Below are 16,442 nucleotides of genomic sequence, written 5' to 3'. Positions count from 1 at the left end.
ACCAAGCAGGGTTATTTCACAAGCTTGATAGCTACTAGAAACTGATCTTATTCAAAAGCCTCAAGGCCAGACCTCTTACATTATCACTTGCAGCACATGAACAAGCTCCTCAGTCCCTCCAGGCCCAGGGTGACCATCAGGCAGTTTAGGGATCAGAAAGTGACAGCTGTGCTAGTCTGCTCACTGCACAGCCAGCACCCGCAAGGAGCATTGGTAGAGCACCTTGCCAACCTAGCTGAGCTCTGCCACAGTCTATTGCCCATAGCACACTCCATGAACAACTACGGTTCAAAAGATAAACCAGCATTTCTTAAGCATTTTGTAAGGTTTCAGCATGACTGAGGAAATGATGCCATGTCTGTCAGAATGGAGGAGGGAGCTGATGGGCAACACAGTCCCAGCTGGGGTTTATCTCCACATCAGAGCCTGATGATTTGTTGCAGAAAAAGGACGAAATCAGTGTCTTTTCCCCATAGCATCATTTTGGCAAGCATCCCAATAAAGACATTTGAACTAGTCATGGTTTCCTACTTGACCTTTCACAAGCTCAGAGTTTTATTTCAGAAATTAAATGATCTAGCTGGCTCCAGCACTGCCTGTGCTAGAAGCAAGAGCGCCTCCCTCTGGATGGGCTAATACCCAGCTGAGATACTAGCAGGTCTTGTCCACTTTATTAGAAAGGCCAAGTTTGGGCAGCAAGTGCTGCTGAAGTCACATGGATTAAGACTGGGATAGAAGATTTGTATCTTCTATAAAATCAACCATTGCTGTTTGGGGTGCTTACTCAGCCTGTACAACTGGAGAGCACTGCAGGACCACAACATGACTACAGACTGCTTGGATCATGGGGTTGCACTTTCCTCCTATTCCTTCAGCGCTGACCCTGCAGCACATCACTGAGCAAAACTGATCCCTGCTGACACCCGGGCAGCAGAAACTGCATCTCTCCAACTGGGGAGGACAAGTCCTTACAGAGCACGGCTCAGCACGTCAGCCCTCTTGTATCATCCTCCTTAAGAAGAATGGGGGAAAATGCTTCATCTTGTGTGACTCACTGGTAGATGTGTCTACGAAAGAACAAAGAAAGGTTGCAGCAAGTATCACCAGAGTCAAGAGCTTCCTGTTATTTCTTAGGTCTCACTGTCAGCTCATTTTCCAGAACTGAAACATCTTCTACAGCATAAAAACCCAAGATTTGAATGCTCAGTGACACACAGTCAGAAGAATTGCTGACTTTTCAAGTAGGCACCAAGTAGAACTCAGGACTGTACAAGTATCGTCTATTGCAGTGCATCAGGAACAAACATGAGGCATCACAAAAACAACGGTGACTATCAAAAAAAGACATCATTCAAAAACAAGTATTGCCCTGATGAGACTCCCATTGCATGGGGATATTCTGTGCTCATAGTAGTTTCTTGTCTGCCTGACAGAGGTCTGTGTTTTGGTGCAAATCCACCCAACAGGGTTAAATTCATCTCTTGTTGCCTGGCTTTGAGCCTCTTAGCATGTAAGAGAAACATTTAGCTGAAAAGAGTCTAGAAACCCAGAGGAGACCTCGGTGAGTTGGCTGAAGCTGAGTGCTTCTCTCAGCCCATGGTTACGGCATCCAGGTGGAGGGCAGTATTAAAACACAGAGCTCCACACTTCACTCATGCCCATTGTTGTGACCTCTGGCCTGCCCTGTACTTAGGGTGCCCGCTGGCAGCCCCTCTCCCAGGAAGGGGATTCAAGGGCAGCTTTTGGGTGTGCACAGCCCTCACATACCTTAAGCTGAGACAGCAGAGGTTTCCACAGTTCACAGGACAGTCTCAAGCCCAGTCTTGAGGGCAGGTTTGGACCCAGTTTGTGACCAACAACAGAAAATCTTCTTGCCTCCCATTCCTAACCTGGGCATGACATAGCTTCGTGTTGGAGTTCCTTGCCAGAAGAGCAAGGAACTGGGCCAGAGACACCCCACCAGCACCAGTCCCAGCCAGAGGAGGGCCTGGGGCAGCAGCTGGTGGGAAGCCTGGGAGTGTCTCAGAGGCATGACAGCAGCTCACCAAACCTTGGTTGTGGGGAAGGAGCATCTCCAAAGCATCCCTGCAGCTCTGTTAAGCCCAGGGCACAGAGAGCAGTATCAGTGGCATGGGGGTCCCAGGAGGAGCTGGCCATCTTCCTCAGGTCCCAGTAACTCTCCCTCTCTCCCAGGAAGAATCAGTGCTCCTGAAACAACAGTTCAGCTGCACTGGAGAGAGCACCAATAAAGCTCCGGCCACACAGGACATGCAGGGCATGCCACCACAGCAGGCAGGTGGGCAAAGCAGCTGAGCTCAGCCACGCTGACCTGAGCTCACCAGCTGCCGGCACTCAGGTGGCAGCCAGTGTCTCACGGGGATCAGTGTGAAACCTCCTGTGTCCATGTTTCCATGGCTCAGGGACCAAACCATTTTTCTTGCCTCCTTTGTACCAAAGTGAGATAGATCCAGATACTGAAGTACCAGCACAGGTGTGAAGTAAAATCCTCTCCACCCACTCTTGTCTTTATTCATTCACTACAGGGATATAGCATATGTTACAAAATAAGCCATGAAATGTTTACCAAAAGCAACTTTAAATAGCAAAATCCCTAAAACAAGCTGCAAAAAGCTAAGGCAAGAGCCAAGTGACACTCCCAGGGTTGTGTCCACTGGTTGGAGTTCAAGCAAAGTGACTGAACTCCGGAGAAGGCAGAGATCTCCTTCTCCCCGATTAGTTACTTCCTTGCCCTTGTAGCACCAGATAAAAATGATCCCATTTCTGAGGAGAAACAAAGGATGACTGTTCTATCTCCCCTGTCATGTGTAGGACAGTCAGGCCTGAAAGAGGTACTATGTGTTCTTCTGCCTAACGCAACAACACGTTAGCTGGATACCTCATGCTCTGTGGCTCTCACAGTTCTCTCCTCCTCCACCTGTGCTGCCTCTTATACCAGATGGGGACAGTGTACCCATTTAGACATTCTTCTAAAATGACTTTTCTCAGCTCCTCAGATGTTCCATAGAGGCAGTTATGAACATCTCCAAGGACCAGAAAAGCAAGCAGTGTTTGTCCAACACATGGAGGGTGATGCAGGTGCAGTTACTGCAGTCCAACCTCTCCCTTTGGGAGGGACATCTCTCAGCAGTTCTCTGTCATCACCTGGTTATACATGAGGTGCCTACCAACAGAATCAAGGGACACAGTCCCTCACCATCAGCAGGAGGCCCTATGATGCAAAGCCATGACAATTCAGACAATTCAGACTAGTGATCAGACCACTTGGCTGTTTGTAACTCTTGTTTCATGAGTCAATGGATACCAGACCTTTTCTATGACAAAAAAGTGTCTGGATAGCCAAACAGACCTATGCCAAGAAAAAAACTTTCATTTTATTTGCCAGCACAATTTGCCAGTTTTCACAGAAAACTGAAAAAGTCCTTGGAGAGGCCATGTAGCACATTCCCCTGGCCCTCAGCAGGACAAGAATGCCTTACAGATGGTTGTCTCATCCACCCTTTGAAACCTCCAGTGCTGGAGATCCTCTCCCAGAAATCTATTTCAGTGCTTCGTTTGCAAAAAAAAAAAAAAATATCCTGACCTAACTCTCTTGCTGCAGTATAAGCCTGTGGTTTCTTGTTTTAAATACAGTAGAGAAAATGAAAAGTTTACTCCCTTCCCACTTGCATTTTTCCTACATGTTCTTCAAGGCTCTCACGTATCCTTTCAGTATTTTCTTCTCTGAATTAGATGACACCAATACTTTCGACTTCAGACAAGCATTTAATTACAATTATTTTTGATCCAGGAGGTTATGTATTTGATTCTGATGCCAGAAGGTTGTCCTAATGTGTGGCTGGAGAAAGGAAAGCTATGTGATAAAACCCTGTAAGATCCTTAGGCCCATGTCATCTCACTAGAGCTTTAGCTTCTTCTTGTTATAATCCATCCAAAAAGCACAAAAACAACAAAGTACAGTAAAAACAAGTGAACCACAGAAGACACAGGTTTCAAGGCTCAATGCTCCATATCCTAACATGGAGACACTTGAAGAAAAATGGCCACAGAGATGAATGCCCGTCACCTTGAATCTCCTCCACTGGGTCTTTTCATCTCCATTTGATGCTCTCTATAATTTTCTGCAACGAAAGCTGCCGTTTCATAACTGAGCATTACACAAGGGTGGGCAGGAGGGGTTCCCAACTATTGGAAACTTTCTTCTCCCAGTGAATAGTGGAGTAGACAATCCACCATCCCTCCCAGGGCAGATGTTCAAGGTCTTTCTCTTGGGTGGTTTGGAGTCCACTGCTGCGTGCGGGGCCTGGGCCGTGGGGGCAATGCTTGCTGCCGCACCTGGGGCTGCGGCAGCGGCCGCTGCTGCACACGCAGCTGCTTCGGGGTGGGATTGCACGGCACCTGAGGGAGTTCCCGCACCACCATTTCCCTGGCCACCTGGTGAGCCTGCATCATTTGCTCCTCATCTGAAACGAGAGAAGGACCCAGCAATCAGGCATGTACTCAAGTCTAAGCAGAAGTTGAACAGTTAGGGAAAAGTGCTTGGTCCAAGCAAGAAAAAGCCAAATATTGGTCTCACCTGGAAGCCCATTGTCTCTCCCAAGTGTTCCTGCTACTCCAGTGGAACAACCAAAACCAGGTCTGCCTGCCCACCCCAGGCAAACCCAAAAGCTTTTTGGTTACCTGACTGAGGTCAAGACACCTGGGAGTGTTTGGGGCAGCTGGGCACCTCTGACCTCCCTGTGTTGGGGGAACTGATTTTGCCAGTCGTCACCAGTGGACACCTGTAGCCTGAGCTGCTCTGTCCTCTTTTGGAAACAGGCCACTGAAGAGAAAGTGAGATGTAACCCCAGGAAGCAACATCAAAACACTCCACCCTGCCACTATCTGCACGGGGATGTCCAGTCACCTGGAAGCCAGAGGTCCATTTTCCCAGCATTAATTTCCCCACACGCAGAAGCAGTAAATTCATGCCAGCTGACTTTTGATCTCTAACTCATCATTTCTGAAATGTCAGTCAGTTTAGCTTAGGGATTGAGGGATTTACATCTTGGGACACTGAAATGCCCTTAAGTACACACTAAACTGTTTTAAAGAAGCTAGTCACCCTCTTTTTTAGTTAATTAGTTCTCATTTTAGTTTATTAGTTCTCATTCTTTATCAGTTCTCCTTTTCCCAGACTTCTCTTTTTCTTAATTCTTGCTGAATCCAGACCCAAGAATTGAGGATATGTACCACTGCACAGTTGAGGGAGTAATGTATCCCACTCAAACAAGAATAGCCATAATATAAAATAACACTCAGATGACTATGGTCACTCCAGCGTTGTGCTCACAAGCTATGGCAAGCCTTCTGAGATGACATCCCCTGGTTGCACTCTAGTGAGCTCTCCCAGAGAGCAAGGAAAACACTTGCCTGTTCTTCATGGTCATAATCTCAGGGGAAGCAGGAGGCCCATGGCAAGTTACCCATGCTCAGGTGCCATGAGGTTGCACTCCCCGCGGCCATGGGACCGGTCACACCCTTGTTGTCAGCCTGACCACTGGCACCTTTGAGATATCAGCTGAGTTTTACTTCAGGCATTGCCCTCTTTATCTTGACAAAGATTTTGGGGTGTACAAAGGAACTTTCACTCCCATTTTGTAACTTGAGAGCTGACTGACACAGAGACTAGCTGTTATTTGAGACCATACAGGAAGCCTGACACAGTGTGGGGGGGCAGGACATGGAATCAAGCCTTTAACTGCCATGCTCCCCCACCTGCAGGACAACCTCACTGCCAGGGCAACCTCCCTCCTGGCTTTAGCTTCCCCTTCCAGGTGGGTCAGACAACTCTCCTGAGTGGCAGCTCCGTATCCTCTGTCCACCCAAACTAGCAGCAACACCCAGGCTGTAATTCAAGGCAACCTCTCCATCAAGACTGAGAGCCCACTCTCAGAGAAGACTCTGGCAGAGTATTTCCTATGATTTTGAGGTTTGGACATCAGATGAAATCTCTGCCCACTCTGAAAACCTCAGCTCTTTGAAGTGCCCCAAGTTGGACCTCCAGTGTTGATAGGCCTCCAAGGACATTGTTTTACAGAGAGGACAAGTTCTGTGAGATGCCTGAGGAAACTCAGAAAGGCTGAGCCCTTCTTGCCCCTTCTCACTATCTACAATGTTTCTAAATGTGATTAATGATTTCAAGGATCCTAATTCTACACCATATAAATTTCATGAAAAAAAATCTACTGACAGGATATCTGATTGTGTATTTTAGCCCCACAGATGCTCATGACTAGTGGCCTTGGATGAGCTTTAGAGGAACAGTTCTTTCCCCATGAATAAATAAAAGGGCTTGAGAACAAGAAGTCTTTTGTTCAAAGTATAGATCAGAAACCGAAACTGGCAATGCCAGCCAATCTGCCAAGATTTCTCCATATGCCAAAACCAGATTCTTGGTCATGCCACAGCAGAGAGCATGCTCCTGCCCACGGGGGTGCTGTCAGATGGAAGCTCTAAGATTTTAGGTGTCTGGATAGCAAAATAAAGCCCCTTAAACACTTACCATTGTCTTCAAGCCTTTCTGCTTTCTTCTTCCTGATACAATAAATAAGCAAAACCATGAAGATGACAAAGAAGATTGCACCTCCTGCTATGCTTAAGATGAGATAAAGGTCCAGCTGGCCTAGTTAAGGGAATGAAAGAAGATGTTAGAGGGAAAGAAATAACTTGCACAATGTCTACCTAGAATTCTGTATTTTCTTCTATTGACTGTACAGGCAGACCCAGTGAGAGAGCCTACCCTTTGCCTTTTCTTTGTACACAGCAGAAAGTAGCTGGTCCTCACTGTGGAGAATTTTGATTTTTCCCTAATGGATTCAAGTCCTGCAGAAAATTGAAACCAGAGCATTCATGTGTGCCAACACATCTTATTTAAATTACCACAGATGCCCTGTTCCTGCTACCAATGGACCCTTTTAAGGACAATGAGCATCCAGGCAGTGCTCAACATCTAACAAAAATAAACCTTCTTAGTACTTCCTACTGAGATGGAAACACTGAGACTAATTTGCTTCACAGTATTTTGGTACTTCCTCTTCAAGTTTTGGCTGTACGCAAATTTAAAAAAATAGTGAAAAGGAAAAGAACATAACCAAATATCCCACAGCCTCAAAATGAGAGCTGGGTTTGCTCAGTGCACAAAAATTCGTATGAGTGTTTCTTGTTTTGGTCAGACAAAGTTTGCTGGACACTAGCCTTTCTTTACTACCTCCTGCTTGGGCTGTCCTCCTGGCATTTGGTGTTCATGCCCGAGCACAAACACCATGGAGCTGAACCCAGCAGAAGTGCACCTTCCTCAGCTCCTTGGGGGACAAAGCTCCAAAGAAGATGACACCACTGGTACCACCCTTAACATTCACATGGAGGGCAGAGTGATGAAACCAAAGCCAAGGTGTCTACAGTATAAAGGCCACCATCAGCCTGGGTTGCCCCAGTGGAAAAAAAGACAAGTACCCTCAGTGATGTGGTTCTTCTCACCTGTTGTAGCTGCCAGCGTTACAGCAAGGTGTATTTTGCCCTTTCCATGCCTGTTTCTCCCAGCTAACTATTAAGGTGAGCCCAGGCAGATTCATACATAGTTAAGGTTCTATGAAAGGTTAGCCGAGCTGCAGCCCATCTGAAGTATGCCTTGCCAGGTCAAAATTCAAGTTAATAGGCCTTGAAGGCAGGACTAGATGTCCATGGAGGGCAGCAGGGTTGGAAGAAGGTTTGCAAGCTGAGGGATTTTTTTATCTAGTATGGAGCCGGTAGTCTTCTCACCACACAGAAAGGTCTGAGGGGTTTTTAGTTTGAGTAGGAAGGGTAGTGCTGCATGGTTTAAGTGTTTGTTTGGTGTCTGAGAAATGCTGTATTTGTGCTTTAAAGACCAGTATGGCAAACATTTTATTTCTCTGTTAATGATTTGAGAAGAAACAAACTTTCCTGCCCAACTCACCCAGTGAAAGAAAAGCACTTCTCAAGGGTGAGAAGAAGGGAAGTCAAAGTATGGGCAATGCCTGCCTATACCAGCAATTCAGGCAGGCCCATGCTTGCCTGGCTTGTGCCCTAGGATGGCCAGCTTCAGGCAGCATTTCCTCATTAAGACAACATGTTTGAGCTAGTTTGTTCTGCCTTAAATGGACCTAATCCATCAGCATGTTTTCACACCTGGCTCAAAAGTCCATGCCACATCCCATGCCCCAGACCTTTCCCAATGCTAGCACCAATGGGGCTGTTCAGGCAATCAGGTCAGGCACTCATGCAGCAGAAAACAACTCTTCTTCAGCTATTTTAGGTATCAGGAGGATCCTTCAGGAGGCAAGGGCTGTGTGGAAGAGCAGGGGCCACCCCATCCCTCAGCTCTTATCCTTTCAATCAGCCAGAGCAGACCTTGGATCCTCTAGAGCCTCTATTCATTAAGGTTTGCTCCCTCCCGTCTCACATCATGGGCTGGCCTTGGGACTTGGACTTTTCCTTAAATTCGTTGTGGCAGAAATAGATGGAAACTGGAAATACTGAGCCAGCTTTCATGAGATCCTCACTCTTCACTAGCTCTAGCGGGAATCTAGAGCAAACAAGTACTTTAAGTGAAGCACTCACAGTTAGGTGGGATGAACCCAAGCCCAGCAAATTCAAAGGACTTTTCCCCAATACTACACTGGAAATCTGAACTTTGATCTGAACATCACATCCAGTGTCATACCAGTATGATCTGTCCCTTCTTTTTGCCTTAACTTTCAAAACTTTTACGGGGGAGAGCAATGACTTCTTTTGCCTACTTAATAATTTTCATCATGACTCTATCCATTTAAAATGCAATTCCTCAAATTCTTTTGCTGTGTTTGTGGTTTAGAAAGATGACATTTCAAGTGAGTAAGAAAATCCATGGTATATTTGAGTCATGCTCATATGAGCCACGCAGCCCTAAAGCTCACCTAAATTCTCCATAACCTCCCTCCAGATTTCTAGGCCAAGATGGAGAGTCCAAGCAGCTTATTCTTCTCCTTGTGAGAGCACCCATCCATACCCACAGGTAGCAGGCAACCACCCCCTTCATAGGTATGATCATGGAGGGGAGAAAGATAGTATGCAACTGATTTTCCTGCCATAAGGATGTAAATTAAGAGCAAACCCCTTGAAATCAATGCATGGCTTCATATACATAGAAGATCCCAAGCCATATTTTCCAAGAATAAACTGTTAATTTATGTTGTGGTAGTTTGGATAGTTTTAGACTATTTTATTGAAGTCAGCTCTATGTCCTTGGACTGACTGACTGATGTCAACTTTTGAGAAGTACCGTTAATTTTAAAGGAATAAAGGAGGATCAAAATGAGGGGGAAAGTGCTTTCAGCCTTTTGCAGACTGCTGTGTGTGATTAAAACACTTTCAGGCCCACCTCCCAGCTTTCTCCTTTACTTCATTGGTCTACCACTAGTGATGGTTCACACTACTTGAGCCTGTCAGGATGCTGACACCAAAAAGTCAGGATATCTCTGGCAACTTTTGCAAGAAGAATCAAAAGTGATGGAGGGGAGAGAGAAAATGATGGGATGAGCAAGAATCTCTCTCTCATTCATTCACCCTTCAGCCAGCCTGATCTCACTGGCAGGCTGCAGTTTCCTCCAGGAGACTTCACCTCCAGTGGAAGCAGCATTGCAGTATGCCCCAGGGGCCTCTCAGCCACCCACAAAGCTCTTGACTCCAGAAGAACCTCTTCCCCTCTTCCAGAGACCCCCAGGCCTCACTGAGCATGGAGGCAAACACCACTGGCCGCAGGAGAAGAGGAGGAGCACAGCCCACCTCACATCCCACTGCCCCCAGCTTGGCCTCTCTGCTGTTAGAGCAGGGATGCCACAAGGGTAGCAGTGGGGCAGGCAGCAGCAGGGTGGGGAGGGTGGACATGTGACAAGGCTGGGGAATGCCAAGCAGAAAGCACGACTCGCATCCCGGCTACCACAGCAGCATCGGCTCCCAGTGACTGTGGTGGTGTTAGATTCACAACACTGGGTACCAAGAACCACGGATGCTCCTGGCACCCGGACCAGTCCTACAGATACATGCAGGCTTTGTGGGTCCGCCCTAGCAGATTCTGGCAAAACCAGACTTTTTTACCTGAGCACTTAATTACTTTTTCGGCTGTTTTTTCGCTGACTTGGTTTTTAACAATGCATCTGAACGTCCCAGAATACTGTGTGTACAATTCCAAACTTGTTGCATTCTTTTGGATTTTTTTCTTTTTATCTTGAGTCAGTTCCATCATAAATGTTTCATCTTTAGTCTTGTGCTTCACTTCACACTTGACAGATGCAGTTTTATTCATGCATTCAGCACTGAGGATTGGCTGAGGGACAGGGTCTGAAAAAGAAGAGAAGGGACAAGCACATCTAAGATGGTTTCTCCTTTTGAAAACCTCCATTATTAAGCAGAACAGAGAATTAGCCCCCAATAAGCAGTAAGGGAGTAACACCAGCTCATGAGACCAGAGAAGAACGAAGAGCAAATCAGACCTCTACTACAGAAGTAACGACAGTAATAAAGAAAATGCAATATGTTAGCCTACATATTTGGCCTAGCAAGGCAGAGCAGCAGCACGACTGCTTGACTGCTTTCAGGGTGAGCGTGGCGCACACCCAGGCAGCCAGGCAAGGGGCGGAAGCTGTTTTCTCGGAAGGCAGCACGTGAGAGGGACACAGAGCCACAGCCCCTCCAACTCCGGCCCCAGCGTTTTGGTGCAAATGAAGTCAGCTCTGATCTGCCTGTACCCATCAGGAGAGATTTCCTCTAAGGCAGGACAAACAGCTATATATAATGCTTTATGTACTACCGACAGCACTCAGCTATAGCACGAGAGCCACAGCATGAAAACCCATCAAAACCGAAAACACAAACCAGACACCTCTTAGCTCTCAATGAGGTTATGACAGACAGAACTGATTTCTGTCTTTTTATGTCCTGCAACAGCTAGCTACATTCCAGTTCCAGATTCTCTATCACCGTGGCACTGAAAGACCCAGCAAAGCCTGCAGGGTTTCCTCAACTAGGGACAACTGGCAGGAACATCAGAGGGGAAAAAAATTAATTTCTACCTTTTAGACCAGGTAAACAAAAAAATACCAGGGCCACTTGTAGTTATAGGCAGTGTAATTTATGGAGAGCATATATTTTAAAGTCAATAAGGGCTGCTTGTAGGAAATGCAGCCTAGGTTCACACTATGACATCTGCAGCCACTCTTTCCTTGTTAAGCCCCCTCCTCTTCTGCCAGCTGTAACCTATCATCCAGGGGAACACCCCAGTGTGAAACACTAGATCCCAGCGATGGACTTGTTTGATGGTATCATCTAAACTATTATTTATTTGGAACAACTGTTTGTCCAACCTTAGTAACAATCTGGCTGACAAATGACTCTAGCACCCAACAATTACTAAAGGACTTTACTTCCAAAACCATGTATCAGAGGTAAGGCAACCTCTCTGCTGCACAGTAGATGAAATGATGCAGCACGTAGCTAGACTGGAGCCTTAACCTGAAATTGAACCCAGTACACCCCAATGACAGTTCAGTGGCTTAAAGCACAACTAAGTAGCATCAGGCCCTGACGACTTCCTGAACCTGCAGACAGTTTGCAATAATAATTCCCGAAGTAGTGAGACACCCTTACTGCTCAGCAGCCTGTTAGCCACAGGGCCTCCCACTGCACAGAAACCCTGCTAAAACCATTCCAGCTGTCACTGTTGCTTTATCAAGGCATCATTTCTGTTGTGCCAGCTGGTGACCTCAAACTCAAGAGGCTGGAAAAGGTGTGCATGCTGGCTGAGGAAGGACAGAGCAAAAATATCCTCTCGCTAGGAAAAAAATCCACACTACCCTACAGTCTAGCACCATGGAGAAGTGGCAGCAGCCATAAAGGAGCCACCCCCATCTTCCCTGCTCATCCCAAAAGCTTTGGGCTGCTACCACTCTGATCTCTCAGGACAAGATAGAGCACAGGAATGGAGGCTGCCTTCATGCTTTGAACCCATGCAGCTGAAATACCCAGTGTGTGCTGAGGAGTGCTTTGAACAGCTCAATCTTCGTATTTGTGGTGTTATGCTACACAATGATAGGGTGTAGGAGTCTTCTTCCCCTGCAAATTCAACTCCTATTGTGGTGTATCTCAGGGGAGGTGACTGTTGGCTATTTTTAATCTTGGAACAAAAATGGACTGAGACCGCATTGCCTAAACACAGATATTTAGTGCCCCCTGAGCTCCTGAGATCTCCTCAGGATTTTGGCAGATACAACACAAGGTGCTGACCTTGCTGGAGCAGTAACTAGAGACCAAAAGTCTTAACTCAGTGCCTATAAAACAGCACCAGAAGTGCCAGAAGTGCACAGTGCATCAGCTGCAGGCATACCTCACGTAGGCTGCTGCACTACCACAAGAGGTTTCTGAAAGCAAGGTGCTGCTGGTAGCACATCCCCCGTTGCACAGAGCAGCTCCATGCCCGAGGAGTCCCAAGCACCACGTGCAGGGCTGCGACAGGGCCATATGCACCCGCACTATGGCCAACATGGGCACGCTCACAGCTGCTTGCTTGGGCATATGTGGAAGCAGTGGCTGACAGAGAGGAGAGCCAGAAAGAAGCAAGGGACCAGAGAGCATCAACTGGAGGAAGAGAAGGGAGAAGAGAGGCAGACTGCTATCAGTGGTGGGAGGAGAGAGGTACGTCTCACAGAAGTCCCCCCAAAACAGAAAGGGGGGCAATGAGTAGAAAAGGTCATAGGAGAGTGCAGGAATACCAAGTGTTGTTCAGCTAGTCTGGGAATGGTATGGGAAGAGCAAACACTCACCCTGAACGATGAACATTGTATCTTCTTCTGTCTTCAGTTTTCCATCCTGCTGATAAACAGTCACTGTGTACTTTCCACTGTCCTCCTTCACCACCTGCTCTATTTGCAGAGTCCCATTTAGAAATATCTTACACCTGCATTGTTCCTTGTTCGCATAGTACTTAACCGTCTTATCTTTTATCTGAAGCAACTTTTTTCTGTCTTTCAGCCATGTTGCATCATATACATTCCCAGCAGCAGCAATGCTGAGAAGAGCTGACTCGTTCATGGCCATGTAAATCCATTTGGTGACAGAGCCTGTAAAGGGAAGGACAACCAGTCCGTCAGTATATCTCCAGCAGCCACCGATGCCATGCTCAGCAGCCACAGCAGTGACCCAAAAGGCTGTCACTTGCTACCCTTCCTCTGCCCCAAGTTGCCTAAGCCTAGGCTTCTCTTGATCAGTCATTAGATAAATGTCAGTGCCCAATTTAATTCTAAGAGGCAAGGAAGCTAAGAGTCCAGCTTTCAAAAGCTGGCTTTATACTCTGGCTGACTTATTTGGGGTGAATTTGGATCAGATGGCCTCTGAACTTAACCCTGAACTTAACCTTTCCTGAAAATAAGGTCACTTTGTTGTGTTTTGCACATGGCACAGGCTGGTACCCAGAGCACCCATCACTGCAAACACCACTACGTACAACATGAACACAAACGACTAGTGGCCCTGGACAGTAGAGCTGGCTCAGCAACAACAGTGATGGCAATAATAATAATAATAGTAGCCCATGTCAAGCAGCGAGTGAGTGTAAGGCACTGAACTGGAGGCAGCCCCAGTGCCGCCAGCTCGCAGTGCCCCCTCCTCACCCATCCTGTGCACCCTGCCCCACTGGAATATATCTACTTGATTTTTCTAGCACAGGATCACAATGGGGCAAGTAAGTCAGGGAGAAACAAACAGCTAACTGCATCCTGTGATTGGGCACTGAAGACATTAGGAGTTAAGCAAAGGCCAAAAAAATCTCTTCTCCTTGCAGGTCTCCTTTGATGACATGTCCCCTCTCCAGAACAGGTAAGAGTAGATGCTTCCCAAAGGTGCTGCCAGGGCTGGACAGCACTTAGCATGTGGCTGCTGAGGGGGATAGTCAGGAAAGCCAAGGCTGCTAAACATCAATCATGACGTACTCTTCAGGCTGTGCCTGGGTGACATGCCCTCTCCCACCCAGGCTGCTTCACAGCCTGTGCAAGGCCCATCGCTGGTGAACCGGGGCTTCGGAGTGCAAAGTTTGTTGGGAAGTCACTGCAAGTAAGGTATTGTCTCCACCCCCGTGGTGGGTGGAAAATTTGCAGGAGGAGGTAGAAAAGTGCTCACGAGTGTCAGGTGGGATAACCGAATGCGCATTCGGAGCCACAGCCTATTTCATTTGTCATTTTCTTATGTTCATTCTTCTTCGATTTACAGGATAAAGACAATCAGCAGGAGAGGTTTTCTTTTCACATCACCAGATGGAGCTGATTCTGCTCTAATTTTATATATTTCAACCACTTTTTCCCCACAGAGAGAAAAACTATGTTTATGCATATTTTTATTACAGTCCTTCCTTCCTGGTATCTAGGACAGCGATAAACTATATCACAGAGGGGAAGCTGAAATCCAGTTGATATTTCATGAAGCTAACAATGTTAGAGATAATCAAAGAGCTAAAATAGTGTGCCTCTACAACAAGCAAATTAATACTGAAGTGCTTTTGGCAATTCACCCCCAGTCTAAGGAGAGGCTGTTACTTCACTATTGCATTTCTTACAAGGTATTTGACATATCTAATGAAATATTCTGAAATCAAGCTCTCAACCAAACAGTCTTGGAAGCAGCTATCTTCCACACAGATGATACTACAGATTATACCCAAATATTTAAATTCTAATACTTGTTTCTGCTCAGTCGTGCACAGCTATTTAGAGCTAGTAATAAAATTTCTTTGCATAACAGATACAATTATTTATTTTTTCTCTCTGGAAGTAAATGGGAAAAAATAATAAGTTTTCAAGGATAATTCAATGGCATGTCTATGGACAGACCACCTAGACAAATCTCTGGATTTTTTTTTATCTGATCTCCGTAGTCCTGCTAATGGAAAGCTGAGCGTCCCACACATACGATGCTAAAAATCTGATTAGAAAATGAAAAAGCATTTCTTCAATGCCAACTAAAATGCACTCCAAGAGGCAGAAAGATCCAAACTGGCAGTGTAGTGTTCACTTGCAGTCACAAGAAAGAGTTAAAATGAAAAGCTCCCATAGTAACTTCAGAGAAGTAGGGAAGTTATTGGAACAAGTTTTCCATCCAAGGGAATAATCTTCATTTCTGCTGGGGAAGATGGTTAATATATATCACGTATATAAAAAAAAAAAAAAACAAAACAAACCACCCCACTACGTTCCTTATTTACCTATTAATTTTGTTCTGGAGAAAAGCATTAAACATCCATATATACAATCTATAGTGGAATGAACAGAGAAGAAAATCTATGCATGACTGTATTGTCTCCATCTCTCATAACCTTCTCTAATCTATGAATTAACACCTTAATTAAGATTTTAGATTAATATTTTAAAAAATAATGAGAGCAATAATATGCAAAACACAAAAGACATATGTATTTGCTTGCTGTTTTCACATCTTAGACTTCTTCAACTCCACTGAAGAAACTGAGATATATCACTCTTTCTGTTAATATTTATGGAAGAATATAATTTGCACTTTCAAAAGATCTGCTCATCTTTGATAAGAAAAGGAAATTACATGTGATAATGCACCGTGAACTGGATCTCTAATGTAGTACAAGCTACCTCGAGGGCAGAGAGAAAACTGCACACTGACATTTCTCATTATACATGTGTCAAATTAAGGCTCATTAACTTAAAACCAAAACTGTTTACAGCTTATTATTATAACTGGAATAGGAAACTCAGGTCCTGCCCTCCCCCCGGCTGAAAATTAAATCGAATAATAATAGCAATAACCCAAAGGTCTTCACTCATTGGGAAAGTGGAATTAGTTTCTTATCAGTAACATTCCAGCAAGTTGTAAATGATTTCAAATGCAGTTTTAACAAAACTAGCCTGAAAGAGCAAAAAATGTTAAGAAAAACTCACATTTTACACTGGGAAATAAAAGCAGCAGGCACTTGACTAAGAAAATCCTCCTAAAATTCATCTTCAGAATCAAAAACATCCAGTGTCGCCTTGTCTAGTGACAGCTCCTGGCAGATGAAATGATTTTCTGCTGTGAGCAAGCGGTCGTGGGACGTGTCAGTACAACCCTCGTGCCCTCCTCCCCTCCTCCAGCTCTCACCCTAGCACTTCTCATTTCTAGCACAGACACAAAAACCACGGGCAGAAATACCTCTCAACAGGGTGATTTATCAGGACGGGGACAACATACAGTGACAAGGAAAATGCACTAAAATGTAGTAACGGCCCCAAGGTCTGTCTACCCAGCTGGAAAGCCAGCCAGGGCTCTTGTCCTCCTCAGTGTTCACCCAAAGAGTTCAACCCCAGCACCTACATGCCACCATTCTAGTGGATCAG

At 45.7% G+C, this 16,442-nt stretch overlaps 1 protein-coding gene across 1 annotated transcript; it reads right to left on the bottom strand.

Moving 5' to 3' along the window:
- Positions 1-4,272: 4,272 nt before the first annotated feature.
- CD2 (CD2 molecule) lies at positions 4,273-16,068 on the bottom strand. Its single transcript, XM_074928617.1, has 5 exons — positions 16,008-16,068; positions 12,873-13,169; positions 10,153-10,395; positions 6,563-6,682; positions 4,273-4,481 (listed from the first exon to the last, which is right to left on the bottom strand). The coding sequence occupies exons 1-5, from the start codon at positions 16,066-16,068 to the stop codon at positions 4,273-4,275; spliced, it is 930 nt and encodes a 309-aa protein (XP_074784718.1).
- Between the last annotated feature and the right edge of the window lie 374 nt (positions 16,069-16,442).

Source organism: Athene noctua, chromosome 1, assembly GCF_965140245.1.
Source record: "Athene noctua chromosome 1, bAthNoc1.hap1.1, whole genome shotgun sequence".
Taxonomy (NCBI): domain Eukaryota; kingdom Metazoa; phylum Chordata; class Aves; order Strigiformes; family Strigidae; genus Athene; species Athene noctua.
Note: the sequence above shows the minus strand (reverse complement) of the source record. Positions and strands in the feature narration are given on the sequence as shown.